The sequence below is a fragment of the Entelurus aequoreus genome, linkage group LG06 (genome assembly GCF_033978785.1).
Source record: "Entelurus aequoreus isolate RoL-2023_Sb linkage group LG06, RoL_Eaeq_v1.1, whole genome shotgun sequence".
Classification (NCBI taxonomy): domain Eukaryota; kingdom Metazoa; phylum Chordata; class Actinopteri; order Syngnathiformes; family Syngnathidae; genus Entelurus; species Entelurus aequoreus.
The window spans coordinates 35,535,577-35,548,051 of record NC_084736.1 but is presented as its reverse complement, the minus strand read 5'-3'; the positions used below and the strand labels follow the sequence as shown (position 1 = coordinate 35,548,051).

General features: G+C 50.3%; 1 protein-coding gene across 5 annotated transcripts in view; it reads right to left on the bottom strand.

Moving 5' to 3' along the window:
- si:dkeyp-72e1.9 (syntaxin-binding protein 4) overlaps positions 1–12,475 on the bottom strand; it is a 163,614-nt gene that overhangs the window by 82,774 nt on the left and 68,365 nt on the right. For all 5 annotated transcript variants that reach the window (XR_009826532.1, XM_062050636.1, XM_062050635.1 and 2 more), the window contains 3 exons: positions 12,275–12,398; positions 12,071–12,212; positions 1–6 (listed from right to left, as the gene is read on the bottom strand). The exon at positions 1–6 is cut by the window's left edge and continues 101 nt beyond it. Coding sequence is in view for 4 of the 5 variants with exons in the window: in XM_062050636.1 (XP_061906620.1) it covers positions 1–6; positions 12,071–12,212; positions 12,275–12,398 (272 nt within the window). In the remaining variant the exon portion in view is untranslated. The remainder of the gene's footprint in view (positions 7–12,070; positions 12,213–12,274; positions 12,399–12,475) is intronic.

Genomic DNA, 12,475 nt, shown 5'->3' with positions numbered 1-12,475 from the left:
TCCATCCTATACAACCAAGACAAACATACAAAGACTTAAAGGAGCCATATGTCAAATGGCCCTGATACATTATTAATAAATCATCTTCTTTTCTAATACCTCTATAACTGATAACAGTAGTTCATATGATCATTTTAAAATTTGATTTACAGCCCTGAAATATTGTTATTGTTTTCATTTTGATGTCACGTTCTCTACCATTTGACCAATTAGAAAGTCTGTGAGTGTGTCACATCCAGGTTGCCACCTTGGTCTGGCTACTGCAACTGGGAAAGTTACTAAACATGTCAGACCGTAGTCCATCTAAAAGTTACCATTCTCAACTTATTCATGACAAAGCCAGGAACAAAACCAGGATTTGTATCGGAGATGCCTTTGAAAGACGGAGACCATTTTTTCATGTGACGCCAAACTTGCTCATTTCCTCCTAGATAGGTAAGTTAAGTTAAAGTTAAAGTTAAAGTTCCAATGATTGTCACACACACACTAGGTGCGGTGAAATTACTCTCTGCATTTGACCAATCCCCATGTTCACCCCCTGGGAGGTGAGGGGAGCAGTGAGCAGCAGCAGTGGCCGTGCCCGGGAATCATTTTGGTGATTTAACCCCCAATCAGGCATTTACCTTTTCTTATGACTTGTAATTAATGGAAATGTACATTTGGTATGTCAACTATATTGTCCACAAAGATAGTATGTTCCTGCAACCAATGTTAGCATGCTCGCCCGGTCAATGACACATGGTTACATGCTAACGGGGGAAATATATGCTAGTTAGCATGTATTTCCATGTGTCATCCAACTGACAGGACAACATATAGTTAGTACAAATAAAAGCTATGTGGATATGGGTAGTGTGAGTGCCTATTTCCTTCTCAATATGCTGATACGCTGAGGAAATGGTTTCCAACATTAGTCATCATGATAATGTGACACGTATGGAGACAGCCAAATCACACGATAAAATAATTCCTCATGGGTGTTTGCATATTGTGGACTACATGTACCAAGTTATATGGCAATCTGAAAGGTTTGAAACAGTAGCCTACAGTCATACCTTGGTAAAATGTCTCTTTTTAGTTTTGGGCGTACATTAGGCTGCTAAGCATGCTCTACTTATTTTCACCAGTATAACCATTGCTAGCGTTGGTTGTAGTTGGTTTTAGTCTTTGTTTTTTGATAGTGCTGACAATAACCATATGATTGTTGTGATATTGTACGCAGGCATGACCTACTTCTTCCTGAAAATAGCCTCATTTCTGTTGTTTAGAGATTTGTTATCGACAAAACTTCTACTATCCTGGTCACGTCCGTTGTGTCCTTGGGCAAGACACTTCACCCTTGCTCCTGATGGCTGCTGGTTAGTGCCTTGCATGGCAGCTCCCGCCATCAGTGTGTGAATGTGTGTGTGAATGGGTGAATGTGGAAATACTGTCAAAGCGCTTTGAGTACCTTGAAGGTAAAAAAGCGCTATACAAGTATAACCCATTTATCATTTATTTATTTAAAAGGCTTGTCTATTCAGCTTTTAAGGTCCCAGACCTCAACCCCTCAACCCCTTGTAAGAGGAAGTGGAAGTTTGAAGTTCCTTGGAGTAGCCCAGTCCATCCAGCTGGATTCGGCTGCGTATCTGGCAACCTCAGTCAGGGAAAGTGGGAGGGGACTACAGAATTTTGACCGTGACCCGATTGTAGCTGAGATAGGCTCAAGCGCCACCTGCCACCCCGAAGGGAATAAGCGGTAAAAATGGATGGATGGATGGATTGTAGTACCCTTTCTGGCCACATTATTACATACGGCTCCATTAAGTCTTGGTCTGTCTAAAGGAACAGGCCTTGGAGAGCCAACAACCAATAAAATGGTTTGAATTGATGGGCCAGGCTTTAGGCCAGGTGTATCTAAATGCATCTGCCAGACTTTTGACCAGTGCACCCAGAACAGTCTATATCACCCCCATTTTATCCATTCTTCATTGGCTTCCAGTCAAATTCCGTATTGACTTTCCATGCGTTGCATGGTGGGGCCCCTCAGTACATCAATGACTTCTTATGCCCCTACGCTTAAGGGCGCAGCCTCCGGTCTTCAGGCCAGGGTCTCCTAAAGATTCCAAAAACCCATTTTAAAACTTGTGGAGACCTGGCATTCCAGGCTATAGCTCCCACACTCTGGAACAACTTGCACCAGTCCCTCCGTGATCTTGACTGTGTTGACACTTGTAAGAAACATTTGAAAACTTCTCTTTTTAGTAAAGCTTTTAGTAAAAGCACCTTTTAACTATCATGTTTAATCCACTTGTTGTCTTTTTTATGATGTTGCTCTGTAGTTTTAATTGAATTGTTGTTTTACTTCACCTATGTTTTGTACAGCGCTTTGTGATTTGATCTGTGAAAAGCGCTTTATGAATCAAATGTAGTTACTAGTAATAATTAGTACAGGGTGTTCAAGAACCGCTTTTAGGTATCATTGGGACAGACGTGAGGCCATCAGCATTTGCCAGCTTTGGCTTTGCAGTTTCTGTAAGCGCATCAGTCCTTTGCTCTTAGCTCGCTGATTGACGCTGGAGCAGCCTTGCAAATGTGCTGCCTGCCTAGAGATTTTCGGTCCCTGACTGCAGTTCAGCGCCAGTTTGAGAAGCTCTATGCTCACTTGGTTTCTTTCATTACAGCATAGATAGTTCAAAAAGTTCAGAAATGGGAACAAGTGATTTAAATCAATCAAAGTTGATTTATATAGCCCTTAATCACAAACGTCTCAAAGGGCTGCACAAGCCATCCTTGGCTCAGAACCCACATCAGGGCAAGAAAAAACTCAACCCAATGGGAACAACCAGAAACCTTGGAGGGGACCGCAGATGTGGGGACCCCTTGGGTGACCGGTGCTAATATTCTTTACAGCATATTACAATGAATTATCATTATATTATATATTATATATTACTATAAGTTGAAAAAAAAACCTGTAACACTTTTTTTTTTAATAATGCAATTTTTTTGACAGAGATTCTGTCAAATCTATAGTTGTTGTTTTTAGGGTCTACTACTGTAAATGGAAAAGTGGTACCACATTTTTTTACAGTAAAAATGGCAGCTCAGTTGCCAGAATAAAAAAAAAACTTGGCAGTGGGCCACCAGGCCAAGTGTCCCCGAAACAACCGGGGACGAGTCAGGTGGCAGCAGCGAGTTGAACGCCGCCGCAAGTGGGGAGACGGGCGACCACAGAACGGCCATATTTGTGGCCGTCGAGAACGCGGACGTGAGTGGCACCAGAACCTCAGTAGCCTGTGAGTCCTACGCCCAAAACCTGGGCGTCGCTCCTGTTGGCGCAAAGGGCTTCCATGAATTGGTCACTGAGGGAGCCGCGTGCGGGCACCTGATGGCCGCTTGTGCGGCAAGCCGGATGAAGGTCGCGGTGGCGATGATGCTGGAGACGAGGACAGCGCTGTGGGACGGCCCGCCGTGGGATGGCCCGCCGGAGACGATGAGAGCGGTGCCATGGTACAGCCCGCCTGAGACCAGGATGACGATGTTGTCTGCCGGTGTGGGCGGAGCCAGAGCAGCAAGCGGAGCAAGAGCAGCAGGTGGCTTGTCTGCCAGCCTGGGCGGAGCCAGAGGAGGAGGCGGCTCGTCTGCCGGCGTGGGCAGAGCCAAAGGAGCAGGCGGCTTGTATGCCGGCGTGGGCAGAGCCAGAGCGGCAGGTGGCTCTGCTGTCGTCATGGGAGGGGCCAGAGGAGTAGGCGGCTCGGCTGTCGTCATGGAAGGAGCAGAGGAGCAGGCGGCTCGGCTGTCGCCATCGGAGGAGCCAGAGGAGCAGGCGGCTCGGCTGTCGGTGTGGAAGGAGCCAGAGGAGCAGGCGGCTGCAGGCCCACTACCAAACAGGATTATTCCTCAATCTCTAGCTCCCTCAGCACCCTTTGGTACATTCATCCATCCACGCTGCGCTGTGCTTCGCTGGAGGGTCCCCTTTGCTTTGCGGGGCTGGAGCAGGAAAAGGGGCCGAAGCCAACAGCGCCCCCGTTGGTGGAGAGGCAGGCAGAAACCTCGGTGGAAGGAGCTCTACTTGGCCCGCTGACACACTGCACCCACCTCAGGAAGCAGATTCCACATGCCAGTTGGAGCTGGTGGGAGGAGCTGTTCTATGAGTCCAGCGGGAGCAGAGGACACGGGTGGATGGGCTATAGGAAGCCTGGGAACTGGCCTTGGTGGGGAACTAGGGAGTGCAGGAGCTTGAAACTTGGCGTCTTGCTGCGGCTGACTGACTGCCCAAGTCATAGAAAAGTTGTCCATCCTTGCAGAGATGAGCGTGTCACTTTTGCGCATGTGCGCCACTCGCGCCTTTCCGGACAAATGCCTGCAAACGATGTCAGAGGGGCGGAGAATCCGCACAGGAAGAGATTGGTAGTCATTGTTGGGGGAAAGTGTCCGTCTTGCACCCCTCATAGGCACGCGCAGCTGCGCCGGTCCCCTTCCCCGGTCCGCTGCCCGAGCCCTCACGTACCGGGTGGTGTGATGTCATCATGGTGCGACGAGTCACTTTTGCCATAAGCTGCCCCCATGCCACCATAGCGTCGGAAGGGAGATCGTCTTCTGACAGCTCTGCTTCGTCCTCGCACTCCCACGGCTGGGTGTTTGCTTTGAGCTCCAGGGGGATCCTTTGCTTGTCCTTATTGGAAAGGAACACTTCGTCTGGCTGGGTCAATCTGTTACGTCGGGAAGGCATGGTTGCGATGGTGGTGTTCCCTCCAATGCAGAAAGAAAGCAGAAGCAGCGTGCAGGTAGGATTGAGCTTTCATTATTTAAGGCAGGACAAAAATACAAAAGCTCAGACGTTAAACAAGCGTGGAGCAGCAAATCAAATAGTCCCCAAGGGTGAACAGCGAGGAATACTAGAGTGTGGAAAAAAAACTTGAACGAGATGAAAAAGCAGAAGAAACATAAATGCGAGCATTGACCCAGAAACTAAACTAAAACACCTGGTGGGAACACTAATTACTAAACAAAGGCAGGTGTGGAGACTTAGTGCCCATGGAAACCAACAGTAAACGAAAGGAAAGTGGGTGCAGCCAGGAAATAGACTAAAACATAGGAAACAAGCTACTAAACATAAATCACGCCATGACCCGGGGTAACGGATCATGAGAAATATATTGTAAAATTTTACAGAAAAATTCTGGCGACTAAGCTGCTATTTTTTCCCGTAAAAAAAAAACACTGGTACTGTTTTTCCGTTTACAGTGATATGTTGTAAAAAAAAAAAAAAAATTACAGTAAAATTCTGGCGACTAAGCTGCGATTTTTTCCCATAAAAAACAGTGGTACTGTTTTTCCATTTATAGAAATATGTAAAAAAATAAAAATACAGTAAAATTCTGGTGACTGAGTTGAGAGCCCACGCACACTGAGACTGCTACAACTGGCGCCCAATTAATCTGTGGCTGGAGATGACGGCACCGAGTCCCCTGACAGCACTGGGACAAGTGCTGGCGGACGTGGCAGAGGCGAGCCAACACCAGCTGGAGGCGGTCCGCCAGCAAGTGGCACAGCAGAGCCAAATCCTGCAGGCGATAGCGGGCCGGGTAGGAGCGGCACCGCCAACCACATCAGCGGTCTCTGTGCAACGCATGGCGGAGACCGAAGACCCCCAGGAATTCGTCGACATCTTTGAAGCCACGGCGGCAGCATGCGGGTGACCGGAAGAAGAATGGGGTGTGCGCCTACTGCCGCTGCTGGCGGGGGAGGCGCAGCGGGTGGCGCTTAACCTACCGGCGGCCTCCCGCGTGCACTTCCCGGACCTGAGGAGGGCGGTGCTGGACCGAACCGGGTGCACCGCTGAGGACCACCGACGCCTGTTCCGGGCACTGCGTCTGGGGAAGGAAGACTCCGGGACACGGCGACACGTTGGTTGCAGCCAAGGGACGGCGACAACCGGGTGGTGGAACTCGTGGTCCTTGAGCAATTCTTGGAGGCCATCCCAGCGCGGACATCAGCCTGGGTCCGATATCACCGCTCACGTGACCTGGCAGCAGCCATGACCCTGACGGGGGACCACCGTGAAGCGCGGCGGGAGGAGAGGGCCACCAAGGCAGCCGAGCACCCAGGGACAGTCCTGCGCATAAAGCGCGTGCAGCGGGAGGAGGCATGCATGACTGACTTGTCTTCTGCTCTCTACAAGGTCCCGACGCGCCCCGTGACTGCGCCGCGTCGGCCGTGCACGCGCTGCCGAGGGGGAACCGGCGGGGGCTTCGCGGGAAGCCCCCCGGGCCCCCAAATGGCACCCCGTGGAGGACTTCCCCCTTTAGCAGTCGCGGAATGACACTCTGCGCTCGGCCTGGGACCAAGTGATATCAATTGACGGTCAGCGGGTGCGCCCGGGAATAGCGTGGGTATTCCCTCACTTTGCATTAATCAGGGACAGATTGTACAGAGTGAGTCGTGACACTCAAACAGGAGAAGAAATCACCCAGTTGTTGGTGCCGAAACGCCGTCGGGAAATGATTTTTCAGGCGGCGCACGTTAACCCCATGGCTGGCCACATGGGGTATGATAAGACACTCAATCGGGTAATGGTCCGGTTCTATTGGCCGGGCATCCGGGCAGACGTGCGCCGCTGGTGCGGGTCTTGCCCGGACTTCCAGCTAGTCAATCCCGCGGGCACCCCCGAGACGCCCTTGCGCCCATTACCACTCATGGAGGTCCCATTTGAAAGGATTGGCATGGACCTCATCGGACCATTCCACCCAGGCACTCGGGGATATCGTTTTGTGTGGACTGGTGGCCTACGCAACTCGATATCCTGAAGCAGTGCCGCTGCGGTCCATCTCGGCAAAGAGTGTGGCGCAAGTACTATTTCAGGTCATCTCCTGAGTAGGAATCCCGAAAGAGATTCTGACTGACCAGGGCACGTCCTTTATGTCACGCACGATAAAGGAACTATACGGATTATTGGGAATTAAGGCTATTCGAACCAGCGTCTACCACCCGCAAACCGACGGGCTGGTGGAGCGGCTAAATAAGACGCTGAAAACCATGATCCGTAAGTTTACGCACGAGGACAAACCAAATTGGGATAAATGGTTGGATCCCTGCTGTTTGCAATGCGGGCGGTACCCCAGGCCTCCACAGGGTTTTCCACTTTTGAATTGTTGTTCGGCAGGAAGCCGCGCTGGGTTTTGGACATAGTTAAGGAAAGCTGGGAGGAAGGTCCAAGCCCCAGCAAAAATTCAATTCAATACGTCATGGACCTGAGAGCAAAACTCCACACATTTGGTCACTTATCACGTGAGAATTTGCTCCAGGCCCAGGAACGTTAGCAGCGCCTGTATAACAGGGGGACGCAGCTAAGAAAAAGTGCTTGTATTACTCCCGACGTCCAGCTTGAAATTACTCGCCAAGTGGCAAGGACCCTTTGTGGTCACACAGCGAGTGAGTGATGTGGATTATGAGACACCCAAATTTACCATCTCAACCTCCTGAAAGCATGGAAGGAGGCGGAGCCTGTTTCCATGGTGACGTGGTGGAGGAGGAGTTTGGGCCGGAGATCCCGTGCTCTGCCCCGCCCTCCCTCCTCCTCTGTGATAATCAGCTCATGTTAACGCAGAAAGCAGATGTTGCCAAGCTGCAGCAGCGCTTTTCTGATGTGTTCAACCCTCGGCCCGGCCGCACGAACCTCCTACAACATCACATTGAGACCAACCCGGGTGTTACGGTGCTGTCTCTGCCCTACAGGCTCCCCGAACACAGACGCAAAGTGGTTCGGGAGGAATTAGAATCTATGCTGGAGTTAGGGGTAATAGAAGAATCCCACAGTGCGTGGTGCAGCCCCATCGTTCTGGTAGGGAAGAAGGAAGGGTCTGTACGGTTCCTTGTGGATTACTTTAAGGTAAATGAAGTGTCATGTTTTGACGCCTACCCAATGCCCCGGGTCGACGAGCTCCTGGATCGGCTAAGCACTGCTCGTTTTTTCACGACACTGGATTTGACCAAGGGCTACTGGCAGATTCCCTTGTCGCCAGAGCCCAAGGAAATAACGGCATTTTCCACTCCGGAAAGATTGTACCAATTTGTGACACTTCCGTTCGGCTTGTTTGGTACGCCCGCCACATTCCAGCGCCTCATGGACCGGGTGCTGCGCCCTCACGCTGCATAAGCGGCCGCCTATCTGGATGACGTCATCATCCATAACGGCGGCTGGGAAGAAGACATGCAGCGGGTGGGGCTTACTGCCAACCCGGCGAAGTGTGCGGTTGGCCTCTGGGGTACCACTTGGGAGGAGGGCAGGTGCGCCCGCAAGTAGACAAGACAGCGGCAATTGCGGCCTGCCCACCCACCAAGACGAAAAAAGAGGTAAGGCAGTTTTTGGGACTGGCAGGCTACTACCGGAGGTTTATCCCCCGGTTTGCGGACCTGACCAGCCCACTGTCTGACCTCCCCCGAAAGGGTGCTCCAGATTTGGTCCGGTGGACGGAGCAGTGCCAGCAGGTGTTCGAGAGGGTGAAAACGGCCCTCTGCGAGGAGCCGGTCCTGCACATGCCTAACCTTTCCATCCCGTTCTGTCTGCAGGCGGACGCCTCGGGCAGAGGGCTGGGAGCGGTGCTGGGGGCGTTGACCAGGTGGGGGGCGTCGACCGGCCCGTACTGTACAGCAGCCGGAAGCTCTCGGACCGGGAGGCGAGGTACAGCACGGTGGAGAGGAAGTGGCTCGCCATCCGGTGAGCGGTCGGGGCCCTCTGGTATTACCTGCTGGGGCGCTCCTTCAGCCTCTGCTCGGACCACAAATCCCTCCAGTGGCTCCACCGCATGAAGGATGCCAACGCGCGGATCACCCGTTGGTATCTCGCGTTGCAACTCTACAACTTTCGAGTGGTCCACAGACCAGGGGCGCAGATGGCTGTGGCCGACTTCCTCTCCCGCTCTCCTACAAAGGGGGGGAGTGGGCGCGGCCGGACGGCTAACCGGCTTGAGTCTGGCGGTGGAGGCTTGTGGAGGGGGGCGTGGTCGGCGCGCCTCTTGCGGGAAGGGCATTTGTATGGACCGGCTTCGAAGCAGCTGACAGGTGAGTGGATTGCCCAGCTGAGGCGGGTTATCTAATCACCTGTCCCCTTTATCAGCAGGGGCCGAGGCCATGAGAGGGGGAAAGAGGAGAGCAGGCACACGAGAGAGCCGATACGCACGAGAGAGCAGGAGGCCGCGAGCAAAAGAACACTGAGCTTAAAAGATAAAAATAATAAAATACTTTGTTGAGCCCTGGACTGCGGGTCCCGTCGATTCTCTACGACCACAGAGAGCCCACGCACACTGTGACTTCTACACTCACATTGTCCACTAGATGGTGACATAACAGCAGCAGCAAAATTGTCAAACTATTAAAATAACTCTAATCTTCCGTGGGTAAGATTCCCTATTAGACTCAGGGCGTCTCGTGGGCCACATTTGGCCCGCTGGCTGTAGTTTGGACACCCCTGGCTTAAGCAGTCGGCTTCTGTTCCAAAAGTCACAGCCTGATTGAACAACTTTGGCGTCGTATCGTGACCAATCTCAACATTTCTAAATGAAAAGTCCTTCTGCTACGTTATTTCTCTATGATTACTATCTGGGAGAACGAGAAGGGCTTACAAAATATATTTTAAGGCGCACACAAACACAGAAATGAGCAGCAGACAGTAATTTCTCTATGCTTTCAGTTGTCTTCTGTCAGTTTTATGCTATAATGTGTCTATTGTGTGCAGCGTTCACGTGAAATAACCCAAGTAGGCAGATCAGGACCATCAAGTGATTTTAGTGCACACACCAGGGTTGGGAGGATAGTGTTCACACTAGCAGGGCAACATGAAACAACAGACCTGCACAAAAAATGCAAGCAAGTTTGAAGTAGGGGTTGCTTGGTCATACATTTTGAAGTGTGGCAGAAGCTGACAGTACAATAATGTAAGTCCCTTTCCACCACTTAACCCAAAAAGTGGGTCAGTAGCCTGTGATCTTAATGTGTTGTCGCTCTATGTTACGCTAATCTGAGTGGCAAAGCTGCAAAGGTCTGCACATGCACAATCTCACTCCCTTCTTCCTCACTTGGCAGACAACATTGTGTTGGCCCAATCCCTGCTCAGTCTTTTGAAATGACTGTTGTGTCAGTGTACATCACATAAAGTTCAGCTGCCAAGGCCTATTGAACTGGCTTTGTTTATCATCATCTTCCACTTCCATTTATGAGGCGCTTAAAATAAGAAAACAAAAGCCCCTACACCCAGTTTCACGTGTCGTCTTGAACATCTAAACAATGGAATTGATCAACTCAATCAATCATCAATCAATGTTTATTTATATAGCCCTAAATCACAAGTGTCTCAAAGGGCTGTACAAGCCACAACGACATCCTCGGTACAGAGCCCACATACGGGCAAGGAAAAACTCACCCCAGTGGGACGTCGGTGAATGACTATGAGAAACCTTGGAGAGGACCGCATATGTGGTACCCTCTCAACGAAGTTGACAAGATCTGGAGCTCGGGTGAACCTGCCTGTTGACGGAAGGGTTGTTGCTGGACACACGACGGACTCTTAGGAAAGAAGAGTGCCTGGCGACCCATTCTGTCAACAACGTTAAAGATATCTACCTATTGGGAACCATGGCAACAGGACATCTGCTGACTGGAGTAAGCGTTGCACTGGTCTATCCACAAATTGGAAGAGGCTGGCAGATGTTCAAAGTACCTAAATTTGCCACAAATGATTGGAAAATGTGACAAGAACTGTGGACTCTCAGACTTTTGCGATTTTAGACTATATTGCAAACTTTGGCCACATCTTGGAGACGCCGGTTGCTCTGATGATTAAGTTTTATGAATTGGAGGACCAAAAATAGACAATTAAGAGTGAAAAGTTTATATTTGTTTCATTCTAATATGGATTGTTTTCCCTGGCTGCAAGCGACTTGGGAAGGTCTCTACTTTGAGACTCTCCCAGAGGACAGTGCAGTGAAGACACAACACACTCTTTCCTGTCTCTCATGGACACACACCTGTTGTTGTTTTTGTTGTTGTTGTTGTTGTTGTTGTTGTTGTTGTCGCTCATGGACACACACCTGTTGTTGTTGACTTCTGTTGGACTGACTGGTTGTGTTATCGTGTTTGAGAGCACCAAGGTCACTACCTTGAGACTCCTAGAGGACAGTGTAGTGAAGACACAACACACTCCTTCCTGTCTCTCATGGACACACACTTGTTGTTGTTGTTTTCTCTCATGGACACACACCTGTTATTGTTGTTGTTGTTGTTGTTGTCTCTCATGGACACACACCTGTTGTTGTGGACTTCTGTTGGACTGACTGGTTGTGTTATCGTGTTTGAGAGCACCAAGGTCACTACTTTGAAGTGAAGTGAAGTGAAGTGAATTATATTTATATAGCGCTTTTCTTTAGTGACTCAAAGCGCTTTACATTGTGAAACCCAATACCTAAGTTACATTTTAAAACCAGTGTGGGTGGCACTGGGAGCAGGTGGGTAAAGTGTATTGCCCAGGGACACAACAGCAGTGACTAGGATGGCAGAAGCGGGGATCGAACCTCGAACCCTCAAATTACTGGCACAGCAACTCTACCAACCGAGCTATGTTGTCCCACAACAAACTCCTTCCTGTCTCTAATGGACACACACCTGTTGTTGACTTCTGTTGGACTGACTGGTTGTGTTATCGTGTTTGAGAGCACCAAGGTCACTACTTTGAGACTCTCCTCGAGGTTAGTGTAGTGAAGACACAACAAACTATTTCCTGTCTCTCATGGACACAAACCTGTTGTTGTGGACTTCTGTTGGACTGACTGGTTGTGTTATCGTGTTGGAGAGCACCAAGGTCACTACTTTGAGACTTTCCTAGAGGACAGTGCAGTAAAGACACAACAAACTCCTTCCTGTCTCTCATGGACACACACCTGTTGTTGTGGACTTCTGTTGGACTGACTGGTTGTGTTATCGTGTGTGAGAGTACCAAGGTCACTACTTTGACACTCTCCCAGAGGACAGTGCAGTGAAGACAGAACAAACTCCTTCCTGTCCTTATCCTTCGGGTAAGAACAAACCTTCTTACCCGGTGACAGTCTCCCCCTGAAAGAACCTCCTGAATGAAGACTGCAGGGCCATCAGGGCGGTTGGAGCCTCCTCCCAGGGTGATGCCCAAACTCTTGGATCCAGTCACAGAAATGAGCTGAATGACTCCTTCACCGGGGTGACTGAGAAGAAGAAAACATCCACATTGAAGTATCTTCAAAGGAAGTGAGGATACTAATCTGACCTGAGGGAGCGCAGCATGGACCCGCTGCTGTTGGACGTGTTCTGGCAGCCAGCTGGGCTCAGCAGCAATGGACTCTGGGAGCGAGATGAGGACCCAGACGAAGTACTTTCCAGGCAACGACTTCCTTCCGATTGGAACAAAGAAGGAAATATAGTTTGTGCTCTGAGTGTGATTAACTAACTCTCCTAAGCAGCAGTTACA